At 40.0% G+C, this 14,587-nt stretch overlaps 3 protein-coding genes across 3 annotated transcripts; 1 reads left to right on the top strand and 2 right to left on the bottom strand.

Annotated features, from left to right (window-relative positions):
- The first annotated feature begins 183 nt into the window (after positions 1 to 183).
- On the top strand, positions 184 to 4,572 carry pcolceb (procollagen C-endopeptidase enhancer b). Its single transcript, XM_061301608.1, has 9 exons — positions 184 to 410; positions 1,481 to 1,589; positions 1,672 to 1,930; positions 2,020 to 2,144; positions 2,542 to 2,678; positions 2,752 to 3,401; positions 3,465 to 3,545; positions 3,619 to 3,789; positions 4,043 to 4,572. The coding sequence occupies exons 1-9, from the start codon at positions 325 to 327 to the stop codon at positions 4,171 to 4,173; spliced, it is 1,749 nt and encodes a 582-aa protein (XP_061157592.1). The 5' UTR covers positions 184 to 324; the 3' UTR covers positions 4,174 to 4,572.
- Positions 4,456 to 7,390, bottom strand: LOC133143599 (transmembrane protein 272-like). Its single transcript, XM_061265667.1, has 5 exons — positions 7,229 to 7,390; positions 6,005 to 6,082; positions 5,881 to 5,931; positions 5,601 to 5,807; positions 4,456 to 5,341 (listed from the first exon to the last, which is right to left on the bottom strand). The coding sequence occupies exons 2-5, from the start codon at positions 6,066 to 6,068 to the stop codon at positions 5,133 to 5,135; spliced, it is 531 nt and encodes a 176-aa protein (XP_061121651.1). The 5' UTR covers positions 6,069 to 6,082; positions 7,229 to 7,390; the 3' UTR covers positions 4,456 to 5,132.
- A 42-nt stretch (positions 7,391 to 7,432) lies between these two features.
- On the bottom strand, positions 7,433 to 10,406 carry LOC133143538 (calpain-5-like). Its single transcript, XM_061265550.1, has 4 exons — positions 10,191 to 10,406; positions 9,931 to 10,049; positions 9,299 to 9,435; positions 7,433 to 9,221 (listed from the first exon to the last, which is right to left on the bottom strand). Exons 1-4 carry the CDS (start codon positions 10,322 to 10,324, stop codon positions 9,051 to 9,053), a joined length of 561 nt encoding a protein of 186 aa, XP_061121534.1. The 5' UTR covers positions 10,325 to 10,406; the 3' UTR covers positions 7,433 to 9,050.
- Between the last annotated feature and the right edge of the window lie 4,181 nt (positions 10,407 to 14,587).

Raw genomic sequence — 14,587 nt, 5'->3', positions numbered from 1 at the left:
GTGAGCTAACCAAATTTAGCCCAATTTCCTTTAAAACAGACTTTGTAGCCCCTTCAAGACATGTGGCTCGATTGCAGTGCTAGCAAATGAAAGGCTTGAGTGTGGAGCACTGTCGTGGAGTAATAAACACACACACCCAACAGTGGCACTCTGTCCAACACACACACACATCAGAAGAAAAAACACGCAGCTTCACTGTACATGAATGAACCTCCAATCATGACTTCCTCCTTTCTTCTCCACCCTCTACCCCGCTCGTCCCTCCTTCCTGCTCCTCGCCGCCGCCGCCACCGTCGCCTCTCTAAATCTCAGAGGGCAAGCTAGATGGAGGTCGGGGTGTGGATGGTGTGTGTGCTTTTCACGTTGGCGCTAGGATGGACGGAAGCGCAAAGTCAGACCAACTACACCAGGTGAGTTGTTGTCCTGGTTTCTAAACTGGAGAGAGTTGAGAATGTTGGTTTTGCCACATTTGTATATGTGGCAGCCTGGCTTTCAAACACACTAGTGTGCAGGTCAACAGTTATACGTGTGTGTGTGTGTGTGCGTGCGTGCCCCAGAAATTGCAGGTTGCAGTTTAGAGACGATGTGGTTGGCTTGAATGCAATCCACGTGTGCTGCTTTTCCCACATTGCACTTCTGCAATCTAGGTTAGGTTTTCGTAATAATTTATTTAAAAAAAATACGTGTCAAAATGTCTTTAGTAATATTTAAGAATTAAAGCTTAGCTTCAGTAACCGGTGGATTTTTTTTCTCTCCCTGAAACATCACTATTATAAATGACAAAAATACATATTGCGCAAGCATTTATAGATCAAATTAAAAAAAAAAAAGAAAATAAATTTAAAAACTAATAAAAATAAATTTTAAAAAATAATAAAAATAAATAATATAACCTGAAAAAGGGTGGTCAAAACTATATCTAAACCATCTTGAATCAAAAATTTTTGTTGACCAGTGTTTTTTGGTTTTAATCCAGATTGAACCACAACCATAACAAAGTAATTGTAGCGAAGCCTAAGAAATACAAAACATAAATACTTGTAAAGGTCAAAAGTTTCATCGAAGGTCCGATATGAAGTAAAGTCCCTGCTGGACTTTGTATATGAACCACCTGGAATATTGTCTTCTACACTGTGTGACAGGGTTCCAAATGCCTGTGGCATGTAAGGGAGTGACACCACTGGCTAAATGTGGCTTTACTCTACAGCAGCACAAACAAAACTACAAACTGAACAAAAACAAAAAACCGAGAGCCTTTCAGAGTCTGGATTTGAGTTGCTCAATTAATGAATCCCTCAGAACCGTCAACCGACAGTCTTCCCAAAGTAGTAACGATGATCGGCTGCGAAAACAGACACGCACCGTGCCGCTGTGGTTTGCAAGCCCGCACGAAAACGTTAGCAGGCCTCATCAAACTTGGCATTTGAAGTCGCCCTGCGTTTGATGGTGGCCTCGGATCTGCTTCTCTACCTTCCATCAGGCCCGTCTTCAAGTGCGGCGGGCACCTGGTCGTCGATTCGGGAATCGTGGCCAGCGAAGGCTTCCCCAGTCCTTACAAAGCTAACAGTAAATGCACCTGGTACATCACCGTGAGTCACCCGTCTTTCTTCGCTAACGGATATTAGCAAGCATTCAGGAACAGACGTCATATTATTCCTGATTTCCTTCAAGGTTCCAGAAGGTCACGTGGTCATGCTGTCCTTCCGCCTATTCGACATGGAGGCCGAGCCCACATGTCGCTACGACTACTTGGACGTTTACAACGGCCACACGCGCTTGGTACAGAAACTGGGCCGCTTCTGCGGGACTTTCCGGCCCGGAGCGCTCATTTCCACCTCCAACACCATGATGCTGGATATGGTGTCGGACGAAGCCACGGGAGGGAGGGGCTTTCTGGCCTACTTCCGGGCGGGGAAGCCACATGTGGAAGGTGTGGTGGCATTTTTGCGGCGCTTATAAATATATTTAGATGACTATATGGGCAAATTTTGGTGTGGTTTCGCCCCGTTGCTTCCACAGAGAATCAATTCTGCGGCGGGCGGTTGACCAAAGCCCAGGGATCCATCCAGACGCCCAACTGGCCCAACTCCAACTACCCAGCGGGCATCAGCTGCTCCTGGTACATCTCGGTCGAGCCGAGCAACGTGAGCAGCCTTGAGAATTCAATTCTTTTAGATTCATTTGTTTAGATCCCCCCCAAAAAACTTGACTCAACTAAAAATTCGACTTAGCTTCAGATAGCTCCTTATATAAGTTTCCAAAATCTTGGTAACTGCGGTTCTTTGGAGCAGGAAGAGGCAGGAACATACCTGCAAAAGAAGGCTCCGTCTCCGGTAGCAGTTCTCGCTCCAATGAAAGAGTTCCTTATGAGCGGACTTGTGCGTGCCAATAGATTGAAGAATTAGGAAACCGGGCCGAGAGCGGGGGTAAATGCCATCCTCTGTATTGCGGAGGTGGGATTCAGGAAACACGCCTCGGCTGCCCGCTTATTATTTATTTCATGTCACAGTTTGTGTTGGCCTGTCGCCGCTTCTTCGCCAGGTGATCGAGCTGAAGTTTGAGAAGCTGGACCTGGAATCGGACACGTACTGTCGCTATGACTACGTGGCTCTGTTCAACGGGGGAGAGAGAGACAATTCCAGGAGAATTGGCAAGTTCTGTGGCGACAGGGTACCGGGGTGAGTCTGAGTTAAAATGATTTCGCCGGGAGATCTTGCGGTAGCTGTCGACCTGACGGCATGTCTTCCGTAGGGGTATCGTGACCAATGGGAATCAGCTCCTTGTCCAGTTTGTCTCCGACCTGAGCGTGACCTCAGATGGCTTCATGGCCTACTATAACAGCGTGCCCCGGGGTTCTCGGACTCCCACCGCCGGGGGAGACTTCATCCATCGATCCGAGATCCCCACCACAACGCGGCAACCGTCCGTAAAGCCAAAGAAGCCCGTCAAAGCGACGGCCAAACCCGTCAAACCCACAACCAAACCCGTCAAAACCACACCCAAACCTAAACCTAAAGCCACCCCGAAACCAGCCAAAAAACCAGCCGTGAAGATCCCGATAAAGCCTCCGGCGCGTAAACCGACGGCCAAACCCAGAAGAGCTAAACCCACCCCCAAAGCGCCAGTGAAAAAGCCACCACCCAAACCCAAAACAAAGCCTTCATCCAAACCCAAAGTCATTAAAGTCGACAAACCGACACGCAAGCCCGCACTAAAGACCAAACCCACTCCCAAGGCGGCAATCAAACCAGTGAAACCCACCCCTAAAACTAAACCCATCGTCAAACCTACGCCCAAACCTAAAGTGATGCCCAAGCCTAAAGTGATGCCCAAACCTAAAGTGACGCCAAAACCCGGAGTGAGCAAGGTGGTTCCAAAGAAGCCGGCAGTAAACAAGAAACGTGAGTTGCCCTATCGTCCTCGTTTTTTGACCATTGCTTCATTTTCGTGAATCTGTGCCATAGCTTTGCCACTGAACCCTGTGTGCACCCAAGCCTGCAAGAAAACAGGAACTCTCCTGACCAGCTTCTGCCCCAACGACTTCGGTAAGACACAACCGGCCTCTTCCAGGCTTGGTCGCTTCTACCCTAATACACACTACGCCCTTTCCCCTTCTAGTGCTTACAGGAAAAATTACAGATGTGATCGCTGGTCCGAGAGGTTCCGCTACGGTGGAAGTGTCTGTCCTCAAAACCTATAAGGCAGGAAAACTGAAGATCAACAAAGCAGGACCGGTCGCCACTGTCAAACTCAGCTCGACGTGCAAGAGATGTCCGGGCCTGAACAAAGGTATGACCAAAAGACGGTTGAAGAAGCCTTCCAGATAAGAAGGATTTTATTCCTTGCAAGAAAGGTCAGAACATGAGATTGACTCGATTTAGTCAATCTGGGCGATCTTCGCTAACTGCTCACACAACCCGCAATGTCAATTTCATCAGTCCACGCTGCTTTTGGTCACTCTGGAACAACAAATAGAAACTGTTGTCTCTTTCCTTTCATAGAGAAACAAATTAAATTATTTTTGTTTCACGTTTGTCCCCAGGCCAAAACTACGTGCTGATGGGAAAAGTAGATCCCCAGGGAAAAGGACTCCTGACCCCGTCCAGCTTCACCCTCTTCTACAGGGCGGTGCACGACAAAGCTCTCGACCTCCTGGCGGCCAAAGGCTGCTGACGTCTGACATCACAACCAAGTCAGCCAATCGGGGAGAGAGGGGGCGGGGCACCACAAACATGAATAGATTGTAATACCCACTAAGATTCCTACTGCTCTACAATAACAGTATAATGTTATGTAATTTATGTTTATTAAAAAAAAAAAAGGGTGTGATGCTGTTGTCCGGGTCAAAGGGGCAATTAAGTGCGTAATTTTGATTTGAACAAATTCCTCCATGAAGCAACATGCTAGACGGCTTGCACAGAAAAAAATCCGTAATCATTTCCTGTACGCGGTCAATTCACCATTCAGTGCATCTTTTATTTCACAATAACATGGTGACATAACCTCAGATGTCATACTTGAAGAATGTCAGTTTAAATGCTAATTAAATTGTCCTCGTTTAAAGCTGTACAAGACTTCCTGATTTAACATGTAAACAATCAACAACCTCACAGGCTTGTTTCGCTTGGACAGACTTTGCAGCAATGTGACAAGAGGAAGAAGCCTAGTTTGAAGAAAAAAAAAAACCCCCCAAAAAAAAACATGACTGCTATCTCACAAATGTGGACGACACCGACGAAATGACATTTTGCAAATTTAACGAAACCAGCCCAATTTGGATGTGTTTTGTTGCTAGCAGTTTAAACATTATTAGCTAAAGTCGCTGTAATTTCAAATAAAAAATGGACAGTTTCTTAACAAACCTGAATGATTTAAAAAAAATAATAATAATTAGGTCGCTCCATATATAAAAACAATGTCAATCGAATTTTTTGACCTGTTACTTCATTTTGGCAACTACTACTTGACATTGCAGCCAAATGTTCCTTATTCAGAAAAAATAGAATAAAAATTTTAAATTATGGGTGGTGTCATCTGTAATCAGTTCATACCGCCAACAATGTCATGATACTGTCAAGGCTCAGCGGCCTCGGCGGCAGGCCGCTCGTCCGCCGCTACACCTCAGCGATCTTCTAGATGTAATCATCGGGGTCGGCCTGGCCGAACAAATATAAGCACACCAGCACGAGGAAGCCGAGTGCCACGATGACACCCACCAGGATGTAGACTAGCGTCATAGTCCAGAAGGCGAACTGGTAGAGTCTTTTGTCGCAGTAAGGCTCAGGCATTGTGATGTTCTTGTGGTAGTTGGGCTTGTATATGGAGTAGATCCACACGTTACCTAGAAGAAGGAACATGCAAAGTCGGCAATTTTTAGTAATCCGTGCATTTTTCCCTCCTTAATATTGCAATTTAATATGTATTTTTTTAACTGCCAGCACAGTTAAAATAGATATTTGACGTCTATAGTCGTCAATGGGAGTGAATGAGTTAACAGATTTGTATTACAATAAATATCGGATTTATTAGGTACTAATGGGAAAGTCTCAAAGTAGCAAGCACCGTTTTGCCTCCAAGTGCCAAAAAGTTCCGCTACTCACCGGCGATGAACCAGGTGACGAGGAACACGGCCAACAGAACGTTCCAACCCAGGCAGAGTCGGTAGAGCGGGTTCGGAGGGCCGTCTTTGGGCTGCCGGGTGCAGGGCAGGTAAACCGATATCACCAGCAGCATGAAGAAGACGCCCATCACAATCAGGTAAACGGGAATGTAGCGTTGGCGGGGGCAGTCGTCCAGGTGCTCTGCCCCTGATGTCACCGAGTTATGTCAAACTTACCGACTTGTACAGTTAACTTGAAAGTTAGTACCAGTGTCACTCACCCACTGCGATCATAGCAATCGGAATGATGCACAAGAGCACCTTTAGAAGCACTGAGGGGAACATAAAGGAGAACATCAGGATTGTCTCCTTCCTCAAGTTGGTTGCTTTTAAGGAGTCTCTCACCTAACACGGCTGTTGACGGTTTCGGAATTTTACCGATGAGGTGCATGAGGACATTGTCGGACATGATGACGGTCGGAGCTAAAGGTGAGGAGAAGAATTGGGAATTCAATCCAATTTCTCATCGTCGGTCTTCGTTTCCTGCCGTTTCTCTTGATATTTGTCCACGACTCATCACTGTGTTTACTTGGGATAACCTGACCTGTGCAGTGAAGCAACACAAACGGCATCTCCAGCAACCAGCCCGTTTTTGTGTTTTATTAACATTGTCTTGAAATATGCCAGCTATTTACCGTTTTTTCCCATGTATAATGCGCCCCCATGTATAATACGCACCCTAAAAATGGCAGTTTGATGCTGGAAAAAAGCCTGTACCCATGTATAACACGCACCCAAATTTTGACTCCTACTTAAGTCCGTAAAGGTAAAATTATTTCAGAAAAAAGATCATCTTTGGCAACAACCGGATGTTATTCTGCCAGTCAGTATCACTGCGCATGCGCTAGCAAACTCAATAGCGAAGAAATGTTTCGGATTTGTCTAGGGTACATTGTGACAGACAGCAAACGAGCAGGTGATCGAGCAAGCGTCTGATACGAGAGCATTGTGTTTGAAGTGAACAGCAGAGAAGAAAGCGCATCTGTAATGGCGGCCTCCGTATGATATCCGGATAAAAAAAAAAAAAAAAAATCGTACCCATGTATAATGCGCACCCCAGATTTTAGGACAATAAATTAGTTAGATTTTGCGCATTATACATGAAAAAAAACGGTAGTTCGTTTTTAAATATTCAAGGCATCATCACAGTTGCGTGAAGTAAGTCGCCATACAAGTCGGAGGTTAGCGTGATATACCGAACATGGAAGCAGTCGGACCGCATTCCCAGCCGAGCCAGTTTAACCAAAAGTGCAGGTACACAACGTTTACCTGGCAAAGTGTCATCCACAAGTGGATTGTTGGAGCATGTTTGTACACACACACACTACATTCACACTTGAGCAAGTAGCTATGGCAATAACAAAACCATTTTTGTGCTGTTTGATAGACATTGAAGGAAGTTTTTTTTTTTTGTGAGCAACGTAAAAGCAATGCAAAACTTATCAGAAGCAAAACAACACAACCAAAAGTTTTAGCGCCACACCCCATTTTGACACAAACGCATGTAACACACATCGAAGCGCCATTTTTATATCCTACGTGTCCACGCAGGTTGCTCTTTCCTCTTACCCGAACCGGCGTGGACGACCTCCTGCAGGGTTAAGTGTGGGAATTTCTCCGCTTCCTTGAATCACTGCCACACCGTGTGCATGCGGCAAAGTTGTGGTCGGACCTCAGCTGATGACGTCAGAGAGGGAGGTTCGTCCCGACGCTGTCAGGTGAGCTAAGAATTTGCTTTACAGGTTTTATTAGTTGTATTGTTTTTTAAATAGCCTAACACCAAAAAAAACAAGGAAAACACTTTTAATCTTTAAAGTCATGCAGGCATTCACGATAGTGCACTGTAAAATAAAATGGCATGTATTTAACGATAATCCAAAATTTATTGAGCGAGAAAAAAAAAGTCTTTGAGAAATAAGTTAGACATCAAATATCCAGTCGGATTTCCCCCACAATTTTGTTAGAGGTAAAGGAAAAGACATTGTAAATAAATAATGTGTAAATTGAAAATAACAGTTGAGTAAGTGGGGTGTACCTTTTCATTAGACGACTGTGATGAAATGAGAATGCTGGCAACAAAAGTGAGCACACCCCAAAATGAAAATATTTCAACAAAGACTAATCAGCCACGAGTGTTTCTGGCGGTATCATTTCCCATGACAAAAATTCTTAAATGGAGTCGCTTGTTCTATCAAATGACAGGAACATAGAAACGCACTCGATGAAGAAACAATAATATTCACTCGGGGTGTAAATCGCGGGTTTTGTCACGATACGATATCATATCGAAACAAAGAACCGCCATAGGATATTTGCCGATATCTTAAAGCTTGCTGTGATTCATTGACGATACATCACGATATAGTGCTCTACGATCGATTTTTTTTTTTTTTTAAATAAAAAATACAGAACAATATCCTGATTTATAACAATTCATACGCAAAATCAACAAGGTACTGCAAATCCTTTATTTAGGAAATTACAAGAGTATTGCAGTATACAAAGTGCTTATTTTAACACTGAACTTTGATGTCGTGTTTTTTCTTTAAATGTGCGGCGAGATTTGTGATCACCGCATGGCAGGATTTACAAACTGCACGTGTCTTGTCGGTTGAGCCATCTTTTCTTTGGAATCCAAAGTGCTTCCAAAGAATGACTTGAAGCCTAAAGGGGAGGGAATTTCCTCGTCTTTTTGGACACTAGCCATAGCACCAGCCCAGGAGCCGCGTACTAGTTGTCGACTCCCCTTTCACGTGCCTGCTCTGCTCACAACACAACACGCCGCTCACTGCTCCCGGAAAGAGGAAGCAAGCAACAATGAACTGATTTCAAGATAAAGTCGCGTCTAATGTCCGAGGTCAAACACGGCGATATAAATCGATGTTTACCTTTAGCATCGATGCCAATAAATCGTAGAGCCTTATATCGATGAATTGATGTGTATCGAAGAATCGTTACACCCCTAATGTGTACGTTTAGCATCGATGCCAATAAATCGTAGAGCCTTATATCGATGAATCGATGTGTATCGAAGAATCGTTACACCCCTAATGTTTACGTTTAGCATCGATGCCAATAAATCGTAGAGCCTTATATCGATGAATCGATGTGTATCGAAGAATCGTTACACCCCTAATGTTTCCGTTTAGCATCGATGCCAATAAATTGTAGAGCCTTATATCGATGAATCGATGTGTATCGATGAATCGTTGCACCCCTAATATTCACACATCTGAGAAATGACATGAAAAGAAAACAAAACTTTGGATAGCAAATGTACAGCAGTTGCAAGGATTTGGCATCGTCCCTATTTTGGTAGATTCAAATGAAAACGCTCCAGGGGATGGTGCGGTTCTCGTTACCGCGTCAACCGGACGAGCCGGCGAGGCGGCTACAAGTCCATCAGGCAGACGCTCGATGACGTCTCCACGTAGACGCGGCCTCCTGAACCCGAACGGCCTCCTCGTAGCTCCATCGCGTGGTCCCGACTCTGGTCGGTCGGCGTCGTGTGGAGTCGGGCGTGGCCCAAAATGGAGTCCCACAGGAGGCCTCTGCTCCAAATCTGCACACAACAAACACACTGTCATTCAAATAAACGCACCCGAGGCAAATGTTTATCATAACTGGAAGACGGCAAACCTCGACTGAGATGTGTGCGTCGGGGTATCTCCTGTAAAAGATGGCTCTCAGGTGGAATTCTGGATTTCCTTTGGCTTTAAACACCTGAGAGCGAACGGTGGCGCTCTCACAACGAATGATGGCGTAAACATCGGGAGCTGTTGATCAAAGCGCCACATTTACGAGAGACGGGTATCAGTTCGCCCAAAATTTGTGTCACAAGTTGTTCCCTTTTTGTGCTAACATTAAGCTAGCATAGAACAGGGGTGTCAAACATTTTTTTCGCGGGCTGCATTGTAGTCATAGATTCTTTTGGAGGTCCATTATGACTGTCAACCCAAATAAATGTATGAGCACCTCATATTATATACAGTCAAATATATATATAACTCGTTTTCAAATCAAACGAGTAAAAACTGATCAAATATGTAAAAAAAAGATATTAAAAGTGAAGATGATTAGCAATTCTAGTAATGACACACAAATTTCATGCACAATTTATCTTCGCGGGCCACATGAAATGATGTGGTGGGCCGTATCTGGCCCCCGGGCCTTGAGTTTGAGACTGGTGGCATAGAGCATTGAAAAAGTCGTCACTTAAGTCTTCATCTCCATACAGGAAGAAAAAAAAATGGCCGAATGACAGCACATACCTATCTGTTTGGGAGGGCAGAGTCCTGTCGCCCTCTGTAGGTGGACTGTGGTCACAACAGTGGGTTGAGGTAAAAAGCACTGAAGTAAAGGTGGCGATGGCAAGTCGTTCTTCAGTTCCCTAGTGGACAAAAAGGTCATTGGAAGATCAATTAAAACTTCAAACAGCCACAAACCATTGCCCTACATATGACTTGCACATATGTTCCTCCCTCTTATCTTTACCAAATACCAAAAGGTAAAGGTACGCAAGATGCCGGACCTGAGGTGAAGATGTGAATGCGAGAAGAGCCGCACGAGGAAGTGTCCGCTGGCTCCTGGCAGGTAGGTAGTGGGCAGCACCACGTAGGAGCCCGGTGCCAGCGTGGCCTTTAGCGTGATGCTGCGAGAGTCCATGTAGACGGAGCTGGCCGCTTGCTCCACCACCCGCTGCACTCGGCTGCAGCGGTTCTCCTCCACCTGAAGGTCAAACCAGGCGGGGTGCAGAGTTCAAAGTTTCACCGTTTAATCGATATCCAGAAATGCTATGAGGGTAGAGTGAGTAAGTAAATAAATAAATAAATAAATAAATAAATAAATAAATAAATATTTTAAACATTTTAAATTATATATATATATATATATATATATATATATATATATATATATATATATATATATATATATATATATATATATATATATATATATATACTGTATATATACACATTTTATATTATATAAATAATATTAAAAACAAACAAATACATAAATATTTAGGTTGATTTATAGACCTAAAGTAGACGTTTAAAATAGATCTAAAATAGGTTGATTTATAGACCAGAAATAGACGTCTAAAATAGGTTGATTTTTAGATCTAAAATAGGTTGATATATAGACCTAAAATAGACGCCTAAATTAGGTTGATTTATAGACCCTTAGGTTGATTTATAGACCTAAAGTAGACGTTTAAAATAGATCTAAAATAGGTTGATTTATAGACCAGAAATAGACGTCTAAAATAGGTTGATTTTTTTAGATCTAAAATAGGTTGATATATAGACCTAAAATAGACGCCTAGATTAGGTGGATTTATAGACCCTTAGGTTGATTTATAGACCTAACGTAGACGTTTAAAATAGGTTCATTTATAGATCTAAAATAGGTTGATTTATAGACCAGAAATAGACGTCTAAAATAGGTTGATTTTTAGATCTAAAATAGGTTGATATATAGACCTAAAATAGACGCCTAAATTAGGTTGATTTATAGACCCTTAGGTTGATTTATAGACCTAACGTAGACGTTTAAAATAGGTTCATTTATAGATCTAAAATAGGTTGATTTATAGACCAGAAATAGACGTCTAAAATAGGTTGATTTTTAGATCTAAAATAGGTTGATATATAGACCTAAAATAGACGCCTAAATTAGGTTGATTTATAGACCCTTAGGTTGATTTATAGACCTAAAGTAGACGTTTAAAATAGGTTTATTTTTAGATCTAAAATAGGTTGATATATAGACCTAAAATAGACGATTTATAGACCAGAAATAGACGTCTAAAATAGGTTGATTTTTAGATCTAAAATTGGTTGATATATAGACCTAAAATAGACGCCTAAATTAGGTTGATTTATAAACCCTTAGGTTGATTTATAGACCTAAAGTAGACGTTAAAATAGGTTTATTTATAGATCTAAAATAGACCGGAAATAGACGTCTAAAATAGGTTGATTTTTAGATCTAAAATAGGTTGATATATAGACCTAAAATAGACGCCTAAATTAGGTTGATTTATAGACCCTTAGGTTGATTTATAGACCTAAAGTAGACGTTTAAAATAGATCTAAAATAGGTTGATTTATAGACCAGAAATAGACGTCTAAAATAGGTTGATTTTTAGATCTAAAATAGGTTGATATATAGACCTAAAATAGACGACTAAATTAGGTTGATTCATAGACCCTTAGGTTGATTTATAGACCTAAAATAGACCAGAAATAGACGTCTAAAATAGGTTGATTTTTAGATCTAAAATAGGTTGATATATAGACCTAAAATAGACGCCTAAATTAGGTTGATTTATAGACCCTTAGGTTGATTTATAGACCTAAAGTAGACGTTTAAAATAGGTTTATTTATAGATCTAAAATAGACCAGAAATAGACGTCTAAAATAGGTTGATTTTTAGATCTAAAATAGGTTGATATATAGACCTAAAATAGACGCCTAAATTAGGTTGATTTATAGACCCTTAGGTTGATTTATAGACCTAAAGTAGACGTTTAAAATATATCTAAAATAGGTTGATTTATAGACCAGAAATAGACGTCTAAAATAGGTTGATTTTTAGATCTAAAATAGGTTGATATATAGACCTAAAATAGACGCCTAAATTAGGTTGATTTATAGACCCTTAGGTTGATTTATAGACCTAAAGTAGACGTTTAAAATAGGTTTATTTATAGATCTAAAATAGGTTGATTTATAGACCAGAAATAGACGTCTAAAATAGGTTGATTTTTAGATCTAAAATAGGTTGATATATAGACCTAAAATAGACGCCTAAATTAGGTTGATTTATAGACCCTTAGGTTGATTTATAGACCTAAAGTAGACGTATAAAATAGGTTCATTTATAGATCTAAAATAGACCAGAAATAGACGTCTAAAATAGGTTGATTTTTAGATCTAAAATAGGTTGATATATAGACCTAAAAAAGACACCTAAATTAGGTTGATTTATAGACCCTTAGGTTGATTTATAGACCTAAAGTAGACGTTTAAAATAGGTTTATTTTTAGATCTAAAATAGGTTGATATATAGACCTAAAATAGACGATTTATAGACCAGAAATAGACGTCTAAAATAGGTTGATTTTTAGATCTAAAATAGGTTGATATATAGACCTAAAATAGACGCCTAAATTAGGTTGATTTATAAACCCTTAGGTTGATTTATAGACCTAAAGTAGACGTTTAAAATAGGTTTATTTATAGATCTAAAATAGACCAGAAATAGACGTCTAAAATAGGTTGATTTTTAGATCTAAAATAGGTTGATATATAGACCTAAAATAGACGCCTAAATTAGGTTGATTTACAGACCCTTAGGTTGATTTATAGACCTAAAGTAGACGTTTAAAATAGATCTAAAATAGGTTGATTTATAGACCAGAAATAGACGTCTAAAATAGGTTGATTTTTAGATCTAAAATAGGTTGATATATAGACCTAAAATAGACGCCTAAATTAGGTTGATTCATAGACCCTTAGGTTGATTTATAGACCTAAAATAGACCAGAAATAGACGTCTAAAATAGGTTGATTTTTAGATCTAAAATAGGTTGATATATAGACCTAAAATAGACGCCTAAATTAGGTTGATTTATAGACCCTTAGGTTGATTTATAGACCTAAAGTAGACGTTTAAAATAGGTTTATTTATAGATCTAAAATAGACCAGAAATAGACGTCTAAAATAGGTTGATTTTTAGATCTAAAATAGGTTGATATATAGACCTAAAATAGACACCTAAATTAGGTTGATTTATAGACCTAAAGTAGACGTTTAAAATAGGTTTATTTATAGATCTAAAATAGGTTGATTTATAGACCAGAAATAGATGTCTAAAATAGGTTGATTTTTTAGATCTAAAATAGGTTGATATATAGACCTAAAATAGACGCCTAGATTAGGTTGATTTATAGACCCTTAGGTTGATTTATAGACCTAACGTAGATGTTTAAAATAGGTTTATTTATAGATCTAAAATAGGTTGATTTATAGACCAGAAATAGACGTCTAAAATAGGTTGATTTTTAGATCTAAAATAGGTTGATATATAGACCTAAAATAGACGCCTAAATTAGGTTGATTTATAGACCCTTAGGTTGATTTATAGACCTAAAGTAGACGTATAAAATAGGTTCATTTATAGATCTAAAATAGACCAGAAATAGACGTCTAAAATAGGTTGATTTTTAGATCTAAAATAGCTTGATATATAGACCTAAAATAGACGCCTAAATTAGGTTGATTTATAGACCCTTAGGTTGATTTATAGACCTAAAGTAGACGTTTAAAATAGATCTAAAATAGGTTGATTTATAGACCAGAAATAGACGTCTAAAATAGGCTGATTTTTAGATCTAAAATAGGTTGATATATAGACCTAAAATAGACGCCTAAATTAGGTTGATTTAAAGACCCTTAGGTTGATTTATAGACCTAAAGTAGACGTTTAAAATAGATCTAAAATAGGTTGATTTATAGACCAGAAATAGACGTCTAAAATAGGTTGATTTTTTTAGATCTAAAATAGGTTGATATATAGACCTAAAATAGACGCCTAGATAAGGTTGATTTATAGACCCTTAGGTTGATTTATAGACCTAACTTAGACGTTTAAAATAGGTTCATTTATAGATCTAAAATAGGTTGATTTATAGACCAGAAATAGACGTCTAAAATAGGTTGATTTTTAGATCTAAAATAGGTTGATATATAGACCTAAAATAGACGCCTAAATTAGGTTGATTTATAGACCCTTAGGTTGATTTATAGACCTAACGTAGACGTTTAAAATAGGTTCATTTATAGATCTAAAATAGGTTGATTTATAGACCAGAAATAGACGTCTAAAATAGGTTGATTTTTAGATCTAAAATAGGTTG

Source organism: Syngnathus typhle, linkage group LG1 (assembly GCF_033458585.1).
Source record: "Syngnathus typhle isolate RoL2023-S1 ecotype Sweden linkage group LG1, RoL_Styp_1.0, whole genome shotgun sequence".
Taxonomy (NCBI): domain Eukaryota; kingdom Metazoa; phylum Chordata; class Actinopteri; order Syngnathiformes; family Syngnathidae; genus Syngnathus; species Syngnathus typhle.
The sequence above is the reverse complement of the archived record's forward strand: the minus strand, read 5'-3'. Positions and strand labels throughout refer to the sequence as shown.